This window comes from Equus przewalskii, chromosome 9 (genome assembly GCF_037783145.1).
Source record: "Equus przewalskii isolate Varuska chromosome 9, EquPr2, whole genome shotgun sequence".
In the NCBI taxonomy this organism is placed as follows: domain Eukaryota; kingdom Metazoa; phylum Chordata; class Mammalia; order Perissodactyla; family Equidae; genus Equus; species Equus przewalskii.
In genome coordinates, this window is record NC_091839.1 from 65,989,735 (window position 1) to 66,009,151 (window position 19,417).

General features: G+C 40.4%; 1 protein-coding gene across 1 annotated transcript in view; it reads left to right on the top strand.

Annotated features, from left to right (window-relative positions):
* SLC35F1 (solute carrier family 35 member F1) overlaps positions 1–19,417 on the top strand; it is a 374,514-nt gene that overhangs the window by 216,248 nt on the left and 138,849 nt on the right. Inside the window, exon 2 of the mRNA XM_070559317.1 lies at positions 6,320–6,495. Coding sequence (XP_070415418.1) covers positions 6,320–6,495 — 176 coding nt within the window. The remainder of the gene's footprint in view (positions 1–6,319; positions 6,496–19,417) is intronic.

Consider the following 19,417-nt stretch of genomic DNA (forward strand, 5'->3'; position numbering starts at 1 on the left):
TAGGTGAGACCAAGAGGATATGAAGGGGAGCATAAGAGGTGTCTTACCCACTCACCAATTATAATATCCTTACTTACATGAACGAACGCAAGCCCAAAGTGGGAGATGCCCAAGATCATGGAGATTTAGTAGTGAAACTCAAGAGCTGGGGGCATCCAACTCCCTATTTGGTGCTTTTCAGTCTTCTGTACTGCTTCTCTAGACATACAGTGTACAATGTATGTATGTATTTGTGACTCATTCTCTCACACTAGTTTCAAATGTCTCCTACCATTAGGACATCACAGACTCGGTGAAATATTGTTTAAGAGGGCTTCCTTGTGGCTTAGTTGGTTTTCTCTAAAAACCAAAAACCTGCTACCAGAGAACAGATTAAACTCCATGAATACAGAATCTGAGGCAAAGAAACTCCAATTAATGTTAAACCTCTGGAGATGTGTATTTGCTTCTTGCATAATAATCTTCTTACGTGGAAGTCTAATTAATACTTAAATATGATAAAAGCTTTCAGCAAAGAGCTTCAAGAAGCCAATCTCCTAACTTCTGAAAATAAGAATCTTGTCAAAGAACATAGTAGAACACATGTTTCTCCCATGTTCAAGTGGTATTGGTTTTAGTCAAGGCAGTATACTTAAGTGTTGTTTAGGTGTGCATATCTGAAGTCACATACTGACTCAGACCTGACACAACCTGCCTGAGAATAGTTATCAGGATGAAGATGTCTCTACAGAAAGGTTGATGTGCTCTAATTCAAGATGATAACATAATTGTTCCACTCTTATGCCAAAGAATTACACCGCAATATGATTATGTAATACTATGTTGAAATTTTTCGTGCCTTTTTAAAAGAATGTATTCTTACAACTAAGGAAAGAAAACAAAATTCAATATGTGTTTTCTTTTAAATCATATTATTTTGAATATCTGATTTGTAATACAAGTCGATTCACAAGATTCTAAAGTTTATTTCTTTAATAGAACAAAGTGCTTGTGGTAATGGTTCTGTCAGTCTTTATGCATACGAGCCCTTTTATAACAGGTATTCAGCTTCCAGCAGCACTATTTTTCCTGAGACTCATGCATTTTTCATTGTCTCGTCATTCTGAATTTAGAGTGGATAGGATGTCCTTTTAAATGCATAAACAAAGAAGATGAAAATGTGTATCATAGTCTCCTCTCCACTTCTGCTACTAAAATTATGGGAACTATGTACCTTACGTTAGAATGCATCTGGTGTGCTATTCTATACACTACATGAATAACCAACAGCTCCCTGTGCAAAATTCCACCCGGAACCATATATAGCATCATTTTTGCAAGATAGCACCTTAGCAGGCTTGTTCAGAAATGCACCAGAAAATAGCTTATTAATCTCCGTGTCTAATTTGCAGATGGAATACAGTAAAAATGAAGTTGTTTTCGTCTTTCAGAGCTAGTAGTTTTTCAAGATGTGATAAGCAGCTGTCTTCCAAATCTTCTAAGACTTCGTTCTTTTCATTTGTAGATAATTGTTCACTTGGAACTTTGTTCGTTCATTCATTCTGTATTTATTGAACATCTATTTCCTTTCCATCCAGCAGTCCACAAGGCAGCAGGAACACACAAATGAATAGAATACACTTCCTTTTTTTCAGGAGCTCATGAGTACGCAGTATGTTGAGTATGGGTGGAGATGGGAGCATAAGCTTGAGGATAGTTAACTCAGCCTTGGGGAGCAGAGAGTGGCCAAGGGGAGGCTTTCTGGAGAAGATGATGCCTTAAGATTATGAGGAGTTAGGTGGAGAGATCATAGATCTACTGTGATGTCACCTATGGAAAAAAAATAGTTCAGAGGGATAAGGTGTCATTAAATAAACTGAAAAGATCCTAAAACAGAGAGGGTGGTAGGGAGAACATTTTGTGAAGCAGATCGCCAAAAGGATCTGTCCTGTGCTAAAAGAGAACAGAAGAGAATTTGACGAGAGGAAGAGGGCAGGGCAGGGCGGGATAGGGGAGTGTTAGCAGAGTGTCAACATCTAGGTTTATTTATATTTTTATTTAGTTAGTTATTTATTTTGCTTTGGTGACTGTAGTAACTCAGCTCAGACGTGCAGACTGCAGCAGCTACAGTATCTAGCTCCCTACAGTTGAGAAAGGACTCATGAGCTAATCTGATAAAAGGTCCCTTCCACGCCTTCCTGTTTTACAAGTCATGTTTATCAGCATGACAGATAAAATCATGAATTGCGTTTTCTATCAAATCATACCAGTAACAGCTGAATGACATGGCCACTAATTAAAAGCAGAAATTGAATGCAGCAGATCTGCTGTTTTGTTTGGCTAAAGAAACAAGAATAGGCTTGTGGTGACCTCTTCCTGAAAGGCACACATGACAGATATCTTGGTGGAAGACTTTTCATCAGTCAATCTGGCTGGATTTTTTGTCTTCACCTTCCCCAGAATATTTCTGGAAATGCCACGTAGGTTTCTAGCACTGTGCTCTGTGCCCTCTGTGAGGGCAGAGTATTTTTTTGGCGGCATAATGATATAACATAGTAATTAGGAAATTGGGATTTGGAATCATATAACCTAGTTTCTATCTAAAATCTCCCCTTTCCTAGCCCTGTGACCTTGGACTTGTTGCTTAACCTCTATACGCATCAGTTTACTTATCTATGAAGTGGAACATAATAATATCTGCCTTATAAAGTTATTGTGAGGATTAAATAGGACAGTATGTATAAGTCTGAGTCCAGGACTTGGCACATAGTAAGAACTTATTAAATGTGAGTTGTTATTGTTATTTCATCTTAACTAGCTCCATTTTGTAGTAACTTATTTGGGAACTAACCTCCAAAATCTTGGTTTAGCAGCTCCTCAGTGACAAGGACTGTGTCTTATTCATCTTTGAATATATAGTGTCTGGCAAGTAGAAAGCAGTTTTATAGTATATTGACACACATACATCAGAAGGACTAAAATTTTATTCTCTTATGTAAGTACTGTCGTTTTTTGTGGCTTGATTTTGTTCAGAATGTTGCCATGGTTGTAATTTAAGCAGCTGTAGGAATTACTATGTCACAGCAGTTGTTTCAACCTTCTTTTCCCAAGGAGACACTCTCCATAAACAGCATTCTCCTATGGACATACTCAGTGTCAGGAGCAACTCTGGTATCTTTAGCTGTAACTCTCTCTATTTCTCTTCCACTTAAGGATGTAAGTTATTATGCAAATTATCGAGTGACCCAATGAGAGTATAATCATGAATCCACTCTAAATTAATTTTAAGTCATTTTAAATATGTTTAACTATCATTGCTGTTATTATATGGTGATAAGATCAAACTTCTTCAAAGTCAGCACTTTTATTTCTCGCCACTTGCTGTCCACTTTGTCACCACTAACTATCCCCTCTGTGAAGTTGTCTGTTCCTTCGGTTTCCCTGACACCAGTATTGCTCTGGTACTCTCCACTCAGCCAAAACTGGTCTTTCAAAGGCAGGTAGTGACTACAAATCATCTCCCATTGATCCTCATCTTCCCTCCCCTCTAAGCAACATTCAATATTACAACTATGCCTTTCATGAAGGTCTCTGTGCCCTTGGTTTCCAAGGGACCAAGAACTATCCTGGTTCTCCCTTCAGCCTCTAACCACTTCTGTCTTCAATGATGTGCCTCTTCTTTCTCCCCTAACCCCAATTTAGGGGTGCCCCAAGGACTTTCCCCAGGCCCTCTTACTCTCTCTCTTCTTCTTCCTTCCTTGGTAGTATCCATTTCCAGTACTTTAGCCATCACTCTTGTGTGTGTAACTTCCATGTTTATCTCCTGGTTGACCTCCCTCTACAACTCTGATCCCGTGATTCCAGTGTTGCTGGATCGTTTGGGAGTTCATCTGGCAACCTAAATTCAAAATACAAAAAATATTTATATTTCCACTAGAACGAACTCCTTATCATGATTTTCTTTAGTGAATGTGATACTTCTCTTAGACTGGCTTAAAAACCATCGAGTTAATTCTGGTTCTTCTCTTTACCTCTGCCTTTCTTTTTTTTCTATCACTCTTTCACTTCAACAAAACTGTTTATTGTTGCCTGGGCCTACCTCTGCACTGTCTTTGAATCTCTGCATTTTCTACTTTCTCTGATTGGTATTGCCCAGCTGTAGATGCAATGAAGAACATTGTACAAAATTCACAGTCTGGCAGTGGGGAAAGGTATAAAAGCAGTAATTATAATACAACAATACAGAAGTAAAGGAGATGCATCCCAGGGAAGAGAGGGCCGGGGAGACTTCTCAAAGGGAGTGACATAAAAGCTAAGTCTTGAGAGACAAAAAGGAGTCAGAGTGACAAAAGCAGGATGAACATTCTGGAAATAATAATATGCTCAAAGGAATGCAGGCAAAGAAGACCATGACTGATTGTGAAGTGCAAGTAGCTCTGGAAGGATGGAGCTCTGGCTTCATGGAAGAATAAAATGGTAGAAGTAGGAAGTAAACCTCCAGAAGGAGAAGGAATGGAGGGAGGGCATGTAGGGCCCTGTTTCAGTTACCCGTTGCTGCCTAACAAACCACTGCAAACTTCACACCCTAAAGCAACCACTGCCCCTGGTTATTTCACACAATTCTCCAAGTGGGCAGCAATCTCTGGGGATGGTCCATTTCCACTCCATGTGGCACAGGCTGGCACAGCTTCTCTGGGACAGGAGGTTCCAGGACCCTCACTCGTCTCATGCTTCAGCTGGGGTGGCGGTAGCTGGTTGGGTCTCTTTCTCTTTCCAGGTGGTCTCTCAGCGTTCATTAGTCTAATTAGTACTTTACATGTAAGCTGTATCCTAAGAGGGCGAAAAATGGAAGCTGTAGAGCTGCGTAAAGCTTAGGCTCAGGAGTCACATGACATCACTTCCCTTACATTCTGTTGGTCAAAGCAAGTCCCAAGACCAGCTCATCTTCCAGAAAAGGAAAAAAAGACCCCACCTCCCTTTGGGAAGAGCAGCCTGAATGTAGCAGGATGGGAGGAGATGTTGGCAGCCATCTTTGTATGTGGTCTACCACATGCCTTATAAATCACTGTATTCTATAGGGTACCACTGTTGAGTTTTAAGCAGTGGACTTATACGTTTAAAAATATCTCTTTGACTCCGTATAAAGATTGGATTCAGGGGTTGGGGGCCAGTACCTGGACACCAGCAACCAATGAGAAGCTTATATCAATATGTTACAGGTTAACCTCAGGGACCCACATGCCTTGCCACAATTTTTCCTCCTCATGGAAGCAAATGGAGTGAACAAAGGGCAACAAATGCCTTTTTTTTTTAAAGCGAGCTAGCACCAAGGTATCTGCCTGGAACTTTGTGCCCCCTCCAGAGATGGACTCACATCTGTCATGGGGGAGGAAATATGTAACACTGCAAATCCTCTGCCTAATGATTTTTTGTTTAGAAATAGTACCCCTTGCTTATTTTATATTGCAGTTTCTATAACTAAACCAGGAAAGTCAGAGGAGACTTTTGGGGAGGGCAGAAGCCTACTTTATATTTCCAGAGGCTCTTACAGAGGCTCTACAGAGAGCACGCAGGTATATGTGTCCATAAAACCCAAGCAAAATGAACCCCTTGACCTTTGCCTCTAGTCCCCACTACAGAAGCCGACAGGGGAAGTGCCTAGGGAAAAGCCACAGAAAATATTTACAGAGTTTGAAATGTTTTATTAGGCCACCTCACTCACTGAATTTCCTTATAGTTTTAGTCGTAAATTGAGCAGGGGACAGCTAATACTAGCATTTACTAATGCTTCCTTGAGCAAACAGAGATCCGAAATCCGGGAATGGAGAGGAGATGGTCCTTCTGGGTTTTCAGGGGTTTGTACAGCCCCTTCACCTACGAGATTTCTGTTTATAAAGAGAAGAGTCTTCCTTTATCAGTACAAGAGCCAGAGGATAAGGTTGGAATGTGGTCCCTCTTGGTCAGCGTTCAAGTGCTTGGTCAGGTTTCTGAAAGCTTAGTTAATGCATCTGGACAGTGGGCATCTGGATGATGTTAATCTCCCTGCAGGCTCCGGAGTGCAGTGGCTAGAAGCCAGAATCATTTGGTCTCAAATCCCCGTTTTGCCACTTCCTAGTTATGTGGCTGCAAGCAAATTCCCTAACCCCTCCAAGCTCTGGTTTCTTCCTATGTAAAACTTCAGTAATAGTTGTGCCTGCCTCGTGGGATTGCCGTGATGGATTAAAAGAAATACTAGCTATTGCACTTAGCCCAGTGAATGTCACAAGTGCTCAATAAATTTTAACTGTTATTGTTTTAATGGACTTCCTGCTGATCTTTGTTTTGTTTCTCTATTTCCCAGGGAGATGTTAATCTCTGTGGCTCTGGGCCAGGTGTTATCCCTCCTTATTTGTGGAATTGGCTTGACCAGCAAGTACCTGTCAGAAGATTTCCATGCCAATACACCAGTCTTCCAGAGTTTCCTCAATTACATCCTTCTCTTCTTGGTCTATACCACCACCCTAGCGGTCAGACAAGGTAAGCATGCAAAAACACCAGGAATATAGCCTGGTTTCTCTTTTCCAAATGTCTAGAAGAATGATGAGCCATGACCAGATTAACTTTTTTCACTTACGGCATCATCAGACAATTCAAAACCCCAAATCTCTCTTTTCCATTTTGCGGTAATACAGCAAACACAATGAATGAATAAATCACAAAGAAGCATACATTGTGTGAATTCAGCAGGAAGTAGGAAGTGCGTGTATAGGCAGAAATGTACAACTGCTTGCTATCTGAATTCCTGTTAACATTCCTGGTACCCCTAGTGAATCTCAATTGAGCACTTCCCTGGAACCTGGAACAGGCCCGATGCAGCTGTCCTAAATAATGCCAGCCCTGGGAAATCCAACAGAATTACAGGCAAATATGTGTTCTTTGGGAAAGTATCACGAGAAAGATAAAAATAGTAAACACAACTTTTGTAATAACAAAGGGGAAAAAAAAGAAAAGAAAACCACCACAAAAGGTCAGGTGAGGTGTTCTGTCTAAGCTTAAAATAACTGAAGCAATAAAACAAGTCCTCCAAGAGTCAATGCCAGAAAAAAGGGGCAATTGCAGTGTAAATCCTTGGGGTGTATCTCTGGAGAGTATGTTTCAGAACCTTATCGTTATACCACTGACTCTGATGGAAGCACCTTTATCTATGGCCCAGAAATAGCCAACCATTTTCCCCCAAGCATAGCTGTTACCTGTAAATATGCATTGAAAAATAATCTTGAATAGATTTGAAGAAAATTATACACCTTAATAAAAAATAAGGATACATATATAGCTGTATACGTCAATCTTAATAGTCATACTTTTTTGAAACTTTTATAAGGACTGTTTCTCAGTATTTAGTTTTCACTTTATTTGGATTGCTGTCTAGAATAATATTGCTTAATTATAATGATTTGGCCAGTACTAGGTTTCATCTTAGAGGGAGAATAAAATGAACAAGTTGAGGCTGAATTCCAGTTTAACTTTGGATTTGTTTCAAGTATTGAAGAAACTAATTCCATTTACTTCCCCAAAATTGATGTTATCAGCATTGTTTTTTTAAATTTAACATCAGGAGATATGATTAATTTAAGAATAAAATTTCAACTAAAATCTCAAGCTCCAGAGGTTATAAATATTGTCTCAGCTATATTTCCTCAGTGTGATTTGCAAGCTGATGATTTTGAATGATATAAATTCGATGTCTAACAGTTATACCTGCTATTTTACCATTAATGCCTCACTCCAGGAAAGGACTCCAGAAAGTTGGGATATTGGAGAGGTATATCATTAGAAATCCACTTATGAGACACTGTTAACATGAGGGATGTGTACTTTGGTTGTATGAAGAGCAGAGAGCTCTGTAGTTGGACTTAAAACTCACTTGAGGAAAGCTTGAACCATAGCTTAGAATTCTTATAGAATTATTTAGCCCAGTACAAGGAGTATAATTAAGAATAGTAAGATTAAATTAAGAATAGTTTTCAATACTCTAATATTACCAAATAAAAAAAATTCTCGTGAAACTTGGGCATTTATCTTTTCTAGTGATTTTTAGAACCAAACAGTCTAGACCACAAATGGTGACTGGCAGCTAGTCTTTGGGTTCTTGTCCATCTTACTTTCTGGGAGTCCAGAGATCTAACAAAAACCTGCTTCAGGAAAAAAATAAGATCAAGCCATTCTAAGAAACAGACAGAAAAATTTCACAGATACAGGTAGAGGTGAAAAGCCTAGAGAACGAAACTTAGAAAAAGACCCAAAGTTAATAATCATACCTACTACTAAGCATTTATAATGTACTAGCCATTATATATGTGAATTATCTCTTTTATTCCTTCAATCCAAGGAAATAGATATTATTATCCAAAATTTTATATGTGAGAAAACCAAAGCTCTGCCAGTGTAGGAACTTGTTCCAGGCCGTAGAACTAGGAAGTGTGGAGGCCCATCCTAGTCCAGAAAGTGTCCTCCTGGCTCACCCTGCCTCCCTTTGACCATGGGGAGGCAGAAACGGGGAAAGGAGACAATTTTTAACAAAAGGAGGGATTTTTTTTTTCTTGAGTTTCAAAACCCTGAATAAGAAACTAACCCCGAGTGCAAGGTCTAGCGAGACACAGCAATGGAGTCAGGAGGATGTGTTTGTAGATGGTGCCAGGAGCGGGTGGGGAGGGTGGGCAGGGCAGAGACACAGTTGGAAAGAAGCCAAGGACTAGGAGCAGCAAGGACCTTGAAGGATCTTTAGAGAGAAGACTGAAGAGGGCCTGAGGAAATTCTGTCCATCCCAGTCAGTGAGGGAGAGAATCCATATATAAAACGCCCTATCTGGAGATGTTTGCCATTGCCTCAGATTATCTCTAAATTTGCTGGTGTGTCTTTATTTGGGAGTTTATTCAGAATGTTTGTTTGTTTTACACTTCATCTTTAGATGTTTTGATAAGCTGGCATTAAGCTAACATCTGGAAATCAACATAGTAATTACATTAATTTTGTATAGGCTGATTCAGTAGTATGTTCTAGAGACGTAATAATCTCTTTCCTCATGCACCTCAAGGTTGGAGAGGGAATGATCAACAGAGCAAAGGGGAGAAGAGGTTGGAAAGTCTGGTATGCGCGAGGGAGGTGCCCTCTGCCCCAACGTCTCCTCCTTTCCCTACGCTCTCTGACCACTCTCCCCAAAGGACTGCAAGTTAGGGCTAAGCAACATGCTGTCATCTCAATTCTCCCAGCACAGACATCGCTGACCCTGCAGGGCCACCATATTGTTTTGATGCCACTGTATACCAAGAAGTTAGACTCAGGAATATATTTTTAAACAAATCTTTCTTCATAATTTGTTGTTGTTGTTGTTGTTGTTGTTGAGGAAGATTGGCCCTGAGCTAACATTTATTGCCAATCCTCCTCTTCTTTTTGCCTGAGGAAGATTTCTCCTGAGCTAACATCTGTGTCAGTCTTCCTCTACCTTGTATGTGGGTTGCCACCACAGCATGGCCGCTGACGAATGGTGTGGGTCAACGCTGGGAACCAAACCTGGGCCACCAAAGCAGAGCACACCAAACTTAACCACTAGGCCATGGGGCCAGCCCCATTTTCTTCATAATTTTAATCATACAACTTCTAAAAATGTATGATTGTCATGTGGAAACACAATGTGAAAAATGCAAGAAGGCTTTCAAGAGCGTTAAGAGTAATATTATTACAAAAGCCTTCTAAAATTTGACTTCAAAATTAAACTGAATTCTCTTTATCAAATTTGCATTGGACCAACGATCAAAGACTCTGAAGCAACAGGTTACAAAGTTCCACTATAACTCCAGTTCAAACTGGAGTTTTTAACTTGTCTCTGATTATTAATTGCTTCCTTCAAAAATTTGAGTACATTCCTTCCTAAAAATTTTGTATCTTGGGGCCAGCCCAATGGCGCAGCGGTTAAGTTCGCACATTCCACTTCTTGGTGGCTCGGCGTTCACCGGTTCCAATCTGGGGTGCGGAAGTGGCACCGCTTGGCAAAAACCATGCTGTGGTAGGCATCCCACGTATAGAGTAGAGGAAGATGGGCATGGATGTTAGCTCAGGGCCAGTCTTCCTCGGCAAAAAGGGGAGAATTGGCAGTAGTTAGCTCAGGGATAATCCTCCTCAAAAAAAAAAAATTTCTGTCTTGTTGAACAAGTTTTAAATCTAGCCCTCTCTTGGATTGCAGCTAGATTTTCTTCCAGATGGTTCTGAAATTCAAAAACTTCTTGCTGTTCATAACAACTTTGTAGAAAAAAATGTACTTCAAAAAAGTAGTTCCATCTACATTGTATCAAGTTTGAGAATTTAGGTAAAATTTAGAAAGCTATTACTTCAATAGGTTCATTGTAACCACTTTTGAGAAGCTATTCAGGCAGTTAACCTGTACCCATGAAGTAATGACTGAAATCCACACTCATGCTGTCTGTACAAAGCAGGGCTTCAGGAGTTGTAAAGAAAAATTCAGTCTTCCTCCTGTGTGCATTTCTTTTACTCTAACATTACTACCACACTTACAACACTTCTGACACCAGATGTAGGGTGGGCGGGGTATTCCCGCACCACACAATTCTGCGACACGAGCTGGATGTCCTACAATTTAACTCAGTTCTGACACTGTCTACTTGGAGATGGTATCAGACACCACAGATTAAGGTCTCAGTCCCACAAGTCCAGCCCCCTCAGTTCAGATGTCAATCGCATGTCCAGGTTGTCACCTGTGCTTCTGACATATCAGCTACAGATCAGAGATTCCCACAGCCTCCTCCTCAGGTTTGATTAATTTGCTAGAGCAGCTCACAGGACTCAGGAAAACAGGTTACTTACTGTTTACCAGCTAATTATAAAAGGATATGATAAAGGATATAGATGAACATCCAGATGGAAGAGATGCATAAGGCAATGTGTGTGGGAAGGGGCATGGAGCTTCCATGCTCTCTCTGGGCACACCACTCTCTCAGCACCTACGTGTGTTCACCAACCCTAAGGCTCTTCAAACCCTATATCTTTGGGATTTTTATGGAGGCTTCATCAGGTAGGCATGATGGATCATTAACTCCATTTCCAGCCCCTCTCCCCACTCTGGCGAATGGGGAGGTGGGGCTGAAAATTTCAAGCTTCTAATCATGGCTTGGACTTTCTAGTGACCAACCCCCATCCAGGAACCCACCAAGAGTTACCTCTTTAGAACAAAAGACAGGCTGGGGTCCAACTGAAGACCACCCCTTTCTTGCATTTGTGATGTGGACGTAAGAAATATGACAGGATTTTAAAAAGAAAGGTGAAAATAGGATATATTTCCTATCAAGAAAAAAATACGTCATCAAACTTTTTGCCCGTAATTTTCTCTTATCAATTATTATGAGAATTCTGCGCTTCCCAAAACTATTTTCAGCATTTCTTAAATGATAGATACCCATGGTTCCTCTTTTGGCAATTTTTAACATCTGGGTGTACATAAACCACAAATTTTTTTTTTAACAGTTTTTTTTTTTTTAAAGATTTTATTTTTTCCTTTTTCTCCCCAAAGCCCCTCAATACATAGTTGTATATTTCTCATTGTGGGTTCTTCTAGTTGTGGTATGTGGGACGCTGCCTCAGCGTGGTTTGATGAGCAGTGCCATGTCCGCGCCCAGGATTCGAACCAACGAAACACTGGGCCTCCTGCAGCGGAGCACGCGAACTTAACCACTCGGCCATGGGGCCAGCCCCCAAAATTCTTAAGCACTCAATAATTTCCTCCCCCTTTTCTTCTCCTGCTAGTTTTTCTCAGTACTTGTCTCTCTAATTCCTTTTTATTTTCCCATCAACAATTTACTCAGTGATGGAGGAAGCAAGGCTTGTGGGGCAAAGGCAGGATGCTGAGGGTAAAAAGAAAATACCTTCCTTCTTGTTTTCGTTCTCATGTCATGGTGGTGGAAAAAATGGGTATCAATAATGAAAGCATAAATAGAATCAGAACTGTATTCTTCTTTTTATATACAGACCCTGGAAAGGAAGGAAAATGTTGCCACCATTGCACATCCTTAGATATGTTCCTGGTGACTGATTCTACAAGTTTTGCTTTTCACTGAAAGATATTTTTATAAGCTCTTCAATTTTTTTTTTTTTGATGAGGAAGATTCACTCTGAGCTAACATTTGTTGCCAATCTTTCTCTCTCTCTCTCCCTTTTTTTTTTTTTTTTGCTTGAGGAAGATTAGCCCTGAGCTAACTTCTGTGCCGATCTTCCTCTATTTTGTATGTGGGTCACTGCCACAACATGGCTTGATGAGTGGTGTAGGTCCATGCCTGAGATCTGAACCCACGAACCTAGGCCGCCAAAGCAGAGCATGCCAGACTTAACCACTGAGCCACAGAGCTGACCCCTAAGCTCTTCCAATTTTGAATAAAAGACAAGCTTCTGGCTAAGAGCAATTTGATGAGTATTGCATATATTTGGCTTCCAGCAAATTCTGGAAACATAGACAATAAAGTATTTATTCAATCATTTATTATTTCTTTGTGTGAGTGTGAACATGAAACAGGCTTCTAATAGTACTAACAGAGCACTCATAAAAATATCACCATGTGTAATCCCTTTGATTTTTTCCAAAGAGAATACTGAAAAGTAAATGCATGCCTTACTCTTTATAAGAAATATTCTTATTTTGAACATGAAATTCCAGAAGACAGAAATCCTAGAGGCGTAGGTTCAAATTTCAGTTCTAAGTGGGGAGGCTGAAGAAATGAAGTCAGCTCAGGTGTTTCAAGTGCTTACCCTCTCCCAATCCCTTCTACCTACCATCTTCTTTTTCCCACCGGAGCACTCAAGTAGGGCAAGAGGAATGAGAGAAATATATGGAAATGACAGCCTTGTCTACACATAACAGCTGGATGCAACTCATGGCCCAATGGTCCAGTCCCACGTGAATGTTCTTCTCAGAATTTGTTCCCAAAAAGTATTCCTGCTTTTGGTGGTGGCTGAGGAAGCTTTAATCAGAAGATAACTGTTGCCTCTTCCAGCACAAGACAGCCTTCATATTTGTTCACTGCAGAAACACTACACTTCTTACACACAATTACATAGCCTAAATTCTCAGTTACCAATGTTGCGAGATTAAAAATATCTATGTAATTAGAAGGGATGCTGGACTTCAAATGAAATAACATAGACCTCTCAGAGAGCCACAACAAGGTCTTAGAAACTTCGGTATCTGACATTTCACAGTATGTCAGACCCTAGAGTCGCCTGAAGCCCTCACCTCCCCAGTTCTGTTGGTACTGCTCTGCCTCTGTGAATCTTCACCCCTTGCCTTTCTTGGAATTTTCTTTGACGCTTACCACAAGAAGTCAAAAACCCAGGCCAGAGCAGTGAAAAGAGTTCAAGCACGATCCAGGATTTTCTCAGAGCAGAAGCCCAAGTTCTGCTCACACACAGCTCAGTTTCCAATTCTCTGGATAACCTTGACTAAATCACTGAGGAGAAGGGACCGATAGTAAGTTGGCAGAGTAAGAAAGCACTTGGCAAATGTAAATACTGAATTATAACTCCCTTGGGAGTCGTGGGGGAGATAATACTGTCCCTTACCTAAGTATGGTGAGGTAATATTCATTGGAGCCTCTTAAAAAGTCTCCATTGAGGGAAATTGTTTGGCAAACCTCCATTCCTATTCCTTGTCAGGTTGCATTTATTTTTACTTCTTAGGTATGATTGGAGAGTTTTAGCCTCCGTATATAAAAAGATTGTACCTCAGGGATTTCTGAGGTGAATCGCTGGTAGATGCTCCATGGGAATTACGCTTCTGTTGTGGGGGAAGGGAGAGGAAAAGCTGGGGCTGGGGAGGTGAGCAGTGACTTCTACACAAACCATGCTGGGAAATTGGTAGAGAAAATTAGAACCAGTTCTAGCAAAACTGCCTGCCAGTATATGGAGCAAGTGGAACTCTTGTATACTGCTGGTGGGAATGCAAAATGATACCACCACTTTGGAAAGCAGTTTGGCGGTTTCTTATAAAGTCAAGTATATACTTCCCATGTCACCCATCAATCACACTCTTCCAGGAGAAATGAAAACATAATGTCCACACAAAAAACTATACACAAATGTCCATTGCAGTTTTATTCATAGTCACCAAAAACTGTAAACAACCCAAATGCTCATCAACTTGTGAAATGATAAACAAATTGTGGTATATTCCTCCAATGGAGTACCACTCAGCCGTAAAAAGGAGTAAGCTACTGATACATGCAACAGTATGGATTAATCTCAAAAGCATTATGCTAAGTGTAAGAAGCCAGACATGAAAGCTTACACATTGTATAATTACATACTGCGTAATGGGATGTTCTGGAAAAGGCAAAACTATAAGGTCAGGAAATAGATCAGTGGTTGCCAGAACCTGGGGGTGAGGGGAGGAGTTGACTGCAAAGGGACACAAAGGAACTTCTGGGATGATGGAATTGTTCTCTATATCTTGATTGTCGTAGAGGTTACATGACTATATACATTTGTCAAAACTCTCCACACTGTACACTTAAAAGGGGTAAATTTTATCGCATGTAAATTATACTTTAATGCGTTGATCAAAGGGGAAAATAAGAGAATTGACTGTCTACTATCACTCTGTGGTTACCATGATGAAATAATGTATGGTTGAGCTCAGAGTTTCCAATAGGTAGCTATTCTCTCAGTCACTTATGGATGTTAGGAAGTGCCATTAAAATTTCGTGCTCCATTGTGGCATGCTTTTAGACTACAAGAATGAGTATAATAATGTCCCCCAGAAACGTACCTTACTCCAAGGAACTTGCTGGCATGACATGAACTGTTTGTTATCAAGCTCATAACCCATTAAACACTGCAAAAGTGCACACATGCCACACAAATGCAGTACTTATAGGCTGAATCTGCACCAAATCAAATCTCCCATAGTCTTAATCAAATTTGTGGTATCGGAAAGTGTATGTCCTCTTGGTGCTTACGTGGGTGAGTCTCAAATGAAGGAATACCTTCTGCAGAACTTTCAGTATCACTTAGTGCAATAAATGACTTTTAGATTGTAAGAAAATGACATGAATATGTGGCACATCTTCTCTTAATGAATCCTCATGTAAACTTACAGACACACACTCTTTATACATCAGACCCTCGGTCATTCCCCATACCAAATACTTCGCTAATGGATGCCTTTGTGATTCTTACATTCCAAGCAGCATAGAGCTTGGAAGGAGGGATTATCTCCCTGTTTTATCTGGAGTCCATGTTGACTGTTAATTTTGCAAATCTTTAAGCATTCATATCTCCATGCTGAGAGCAATACTCACTCCTGGCATGCAGTTCCAGTGCTCACGTGGGAGACTGAAGGGTGGTTACAAGATGATAACTGTATTGCCTGAAGGAGATAAGTCCCCTTCTGCCAAAATAGTGCTTTGTATGTAATTAGTGTAAAAATTCAGGGGAATAGAGTTTATCCTGACTATCATCTTTCTCATTAAAAAAGAATCATAATGGAGGAACAAAGCAGCCCCTGCAGTGAACTGAATTGCTTTCCCTAAGTTTGCCTTAAATCAAAGACTCAGCAGTTAGCCATCTTGCAGACGCTATTGCAGTCTGCTGCATGAGATTTGCAGGGGGAAGAAAAATCATGAAGGAAACAATTATTTTTCCTTCACAGGATTAGAATTGCATTGTGATTATCTTTAGATCAGAATTCCCTGTTTGTGCGTTTTTTTGAGCATCTGGTTCATTGATTTCCATTTCTAAGGTTTCTGAGGATCAAGAAGAGGATCGTGTAATTCAGCAAATTTAAATGTGATGTTTGCACCCGGTCAGTTCTGACTACACGTTGGAGTGACCGGGCCCCTATAGTGACCTATATGAGGAAATGAAAATATGATCAGAATTTATGTTCCTAACCATTCTTTATTTTAGTATTTGACACTTCTTTCTAGAAGTAACATGACTGTTACTTCTTTTTACCTTTAACTGCCTAATTAATCATGTCTGAAACCATATCTGTCTTTAAGAATCATATTTAGGAATTATTAAAGGCCACTCAAGTAATATATAATTTTAAACAATTAGGATCTAGACTTTTTCTGTTTCTCAATTCAATCAAAATTCAAGAACCATTGAGTCATCCCAGTAAGTTTCCATAACTCTTCTGAGTTGTATTTCTTTATTTCGTAAGTCAGGATAATAAGAGTAACTGTCTCATGGGTTTCATGTGGACTCAATGAGGTGAGGTATGGAAAACTCCTAACACAGTGTCAGGCACATAGAAAGCATTCAATGAGTGAGATCTGCCATCATCAGCATTAGACTTGCTTGCTAAATATTGATTCTCCTCCCCAGCAAGTTGGATTTTACACATGTAATCCTTCATTTGAATAAGTTCTACCATGAGGACCCTGAAGTTCATTAGCCACATTCCAGCATTTCTGTTCCCCTTAGTTTGTCACTGGATGTCGGAGTAGGCACTGATATGATTCATAGAGGGAGGAAAAAGGAGAGACATTTTAGATGCTTTCTTACCACTATGGTGGCCAATGTGAATGAGAGAACTTGCTGATATAATTATTACTAGTGCAGGACTAATTCTAAAATGCACTGGCCCAAGTCCCCCTCCCCTAGTGTGTAGAATGGGGGTTCTTCTGCCTGAGAAAGCCAAGGCAGGAATTTATTCAGAAGGAGCCAGAGCCACCCTTCTACTTTCAGACATAAATGTACCCAAACTACTAGAGATCAGCAAAGGAAAGGGAAAGGGAGGGTTGCCCAAGGAAAGAGTTGAAAGAAGAGTTCCCTAGGCCAGTGCTTGCTCCGGACATGAGTGAGTACTCTGCTGTAGAGCTTTGATTATGAATGTGAAATCTCAAGGAAGAATTGCATCCCACCTTTTCCCTCCCTCTTGCTGGTGTGTGTGTTTCCTCTCTCTTCTTCCGTTTCCTGTCTTCATCCCAGCTTTTTCCTTCTCACACTGCCAAAACTGATATAGAAATGGGAAGAAATGGGAAGAAAAACATCCCCTTTCCCTTTACTGAAACAGAACTGTCATTACAAATTCAGACATTGCAGAGAAGATCCAGATTCAGTTTAAGCTCTTCCTGCAAATAACCACTCCAAGTCACTATTCTTTGCTCAAGAAAAGGCTAGGAGCACAAGGACACCAATTAAGATCAAGGATGTTGTAAACTAAGCTTGACTACCTTTTTCCTGGATGTTTTTTCTTCCACAACACACAGAATGCACCTGTGAACTGCAACCACCTGAATACACATACAGAAAGCAAAGCAGATCCAAAGCAGCTGGGGAAATCACATTCCTGTTTGGCCTGCTGACCAAGACATATGCCAGCTGGAGAAGCTGAGGAAAATGAAGTGCAGTTTGGCCAAAGTCAGGAAGGGATGGCATTGATGTCCCAAATAATTTCCAGCAAGGAATCGGTTCTTGGGACAAAGGCCATGGATGCTGTAGAAGGCTCTATCATTACACCAGTAGGAATTCTTCAAATACATTCCCAGAGGGAGAGTTGGGTCACGATTTTACAAACAGAATACCAAATTGATTATTTGGAATAATCAATGAGCAGCACATCCCTTTTGAGGCCACTTCAATGGAAACTATAGTAAGAAATCTATAAATAGTAATAGTAATAATAAAATTTAAAAAAGAAATCTATTAGCAGAGATCTAGTCTTACTAATGAGCTGCTGCGCAGACAAGAATTGTCCTTGGATAAGCTCATTGAAAGGAATCTTGCTCCCATTTTTTGACAGGGTAAGAACATTCTTTCTATTTCAAAGTTGAAAAATAAAATCAGGGTGGGGAGAGGAAAATAATAAAAATAACCCAAGATGAAAAAGAGCTGCAAAATGCCCTGAGAGAGTAGAAAGCATTGGGGGCTACATAGGCAGGGAAGTGGCCACCAGTGTGTCATTCTCTAGCTCAGAAGAGGGGAAGGCCACACTGTCACAGATCATGGAGCCATTGCTCAGCCATCTTTCAGCAGGAAGAGCACACCGCAGACACACTCAATGGACTACTGGGGCCTCACCAAATTCAAAGCAGCGGGTTCTATACCTACAAGCACATTTCAACTTTGGGCTTAGTGGATGTCATTCATTGAGGTCGAAATTTCCAGCTGTGCTATGTTAAACTCAGGACCATTATAACACAGCTTTAAGCAAGCTATTGATTGTAGACTTTTGTCAAACTAAAAGAAACTAAGTTAGATCATTCAGAAGCAAGCAGAGAACTCAATTTCTAAAAATAAAGTCAAGGAACTTGGTAACTTCTTTTTAACAGAGAAATGTGTGGGCAGATCTTATATAAGTGGCATAAATGTAGAAGTCTCTACACTGTGAAAAATTGTAAGTTATTTACTATATGAAAACTTAAGAGATCGCAGTCCCTAATTTCTGTGGTTTTGGCATCAGATAGGTTGAGTAATTTAGATACCTGACAGGAAAGTCATTGATAAATGTGTTCGTGTACTCAGTGTCTCTTCACTGAAGAGGTCAACCTGGTGTACACAAGCCAAGTATGTCACCCCTCCTTAGCCTACAGAGTTTTATGGTGTTAGTTCTGCCCATAATTACTTCATACAGAACCTTCTAGAAGGCTGTGTGAAGGATACCTAATTGACTAAAGATGATCTCCCTCCTCCCACTCCTTTTAAGCTCACAGACAAGAGGAGGAGAGTAACAAGTAAAGAGTCCCTGTAATTTTAAGAGTACAGATCTGAGGGCCTCACTTTCCCTTATCTCCACCAGATCTTCATTGCAAAAGAATTTACTTCTCCTCTGTCATCCATTTCACCACTCTTTTCTCCGTCTACCCTCCATTTCCCAGTTATCCACAGCAGAAGAATGCATTACAAGCAGTTGGAAGGGACACATTGCTGTTTCACAGCCTTCTCGTTGGCCTTTCTTTGATGGTGCACACACTCTTTGCTCTAGGATCTTGACTTTGCACTAAGAGCAGCAGCTGTTCTTCCAGTCCCTGTGCCAACCCCCACACTGACTTCCTGAGAGAATCTGACACAGACAACATCCACCTCCTTTATTTAGACTTAGCTGTGGTGACTTCTTGGCTGCTAGGCTTCTATGAGCTAGAGCAGTTGACTATTTTCATGATGATTAGTAACTCCCAAGACCCTCAAAGGTCTCCTATCCTCTTACAAGCAGTTTTATATGGAGCACAGGTCTGCATCACTTTGCCTGATGTATGTAGTGGCAAATAGTCCTTTACTTGTCTGGCTTCATCCCTTTAAGAAGCCTTTACCCTTCCGGTGCTTTGGGGATGTACCTTCAGCACTTGCTGGTATATAAATTTAAGTTCTCCCCAAGTTTCTAACAACCCCCACAACACATTAGAAACCACAATAATTTAATGTAATAAAGTGAAAAGTAAAACCATAATGGAGAATA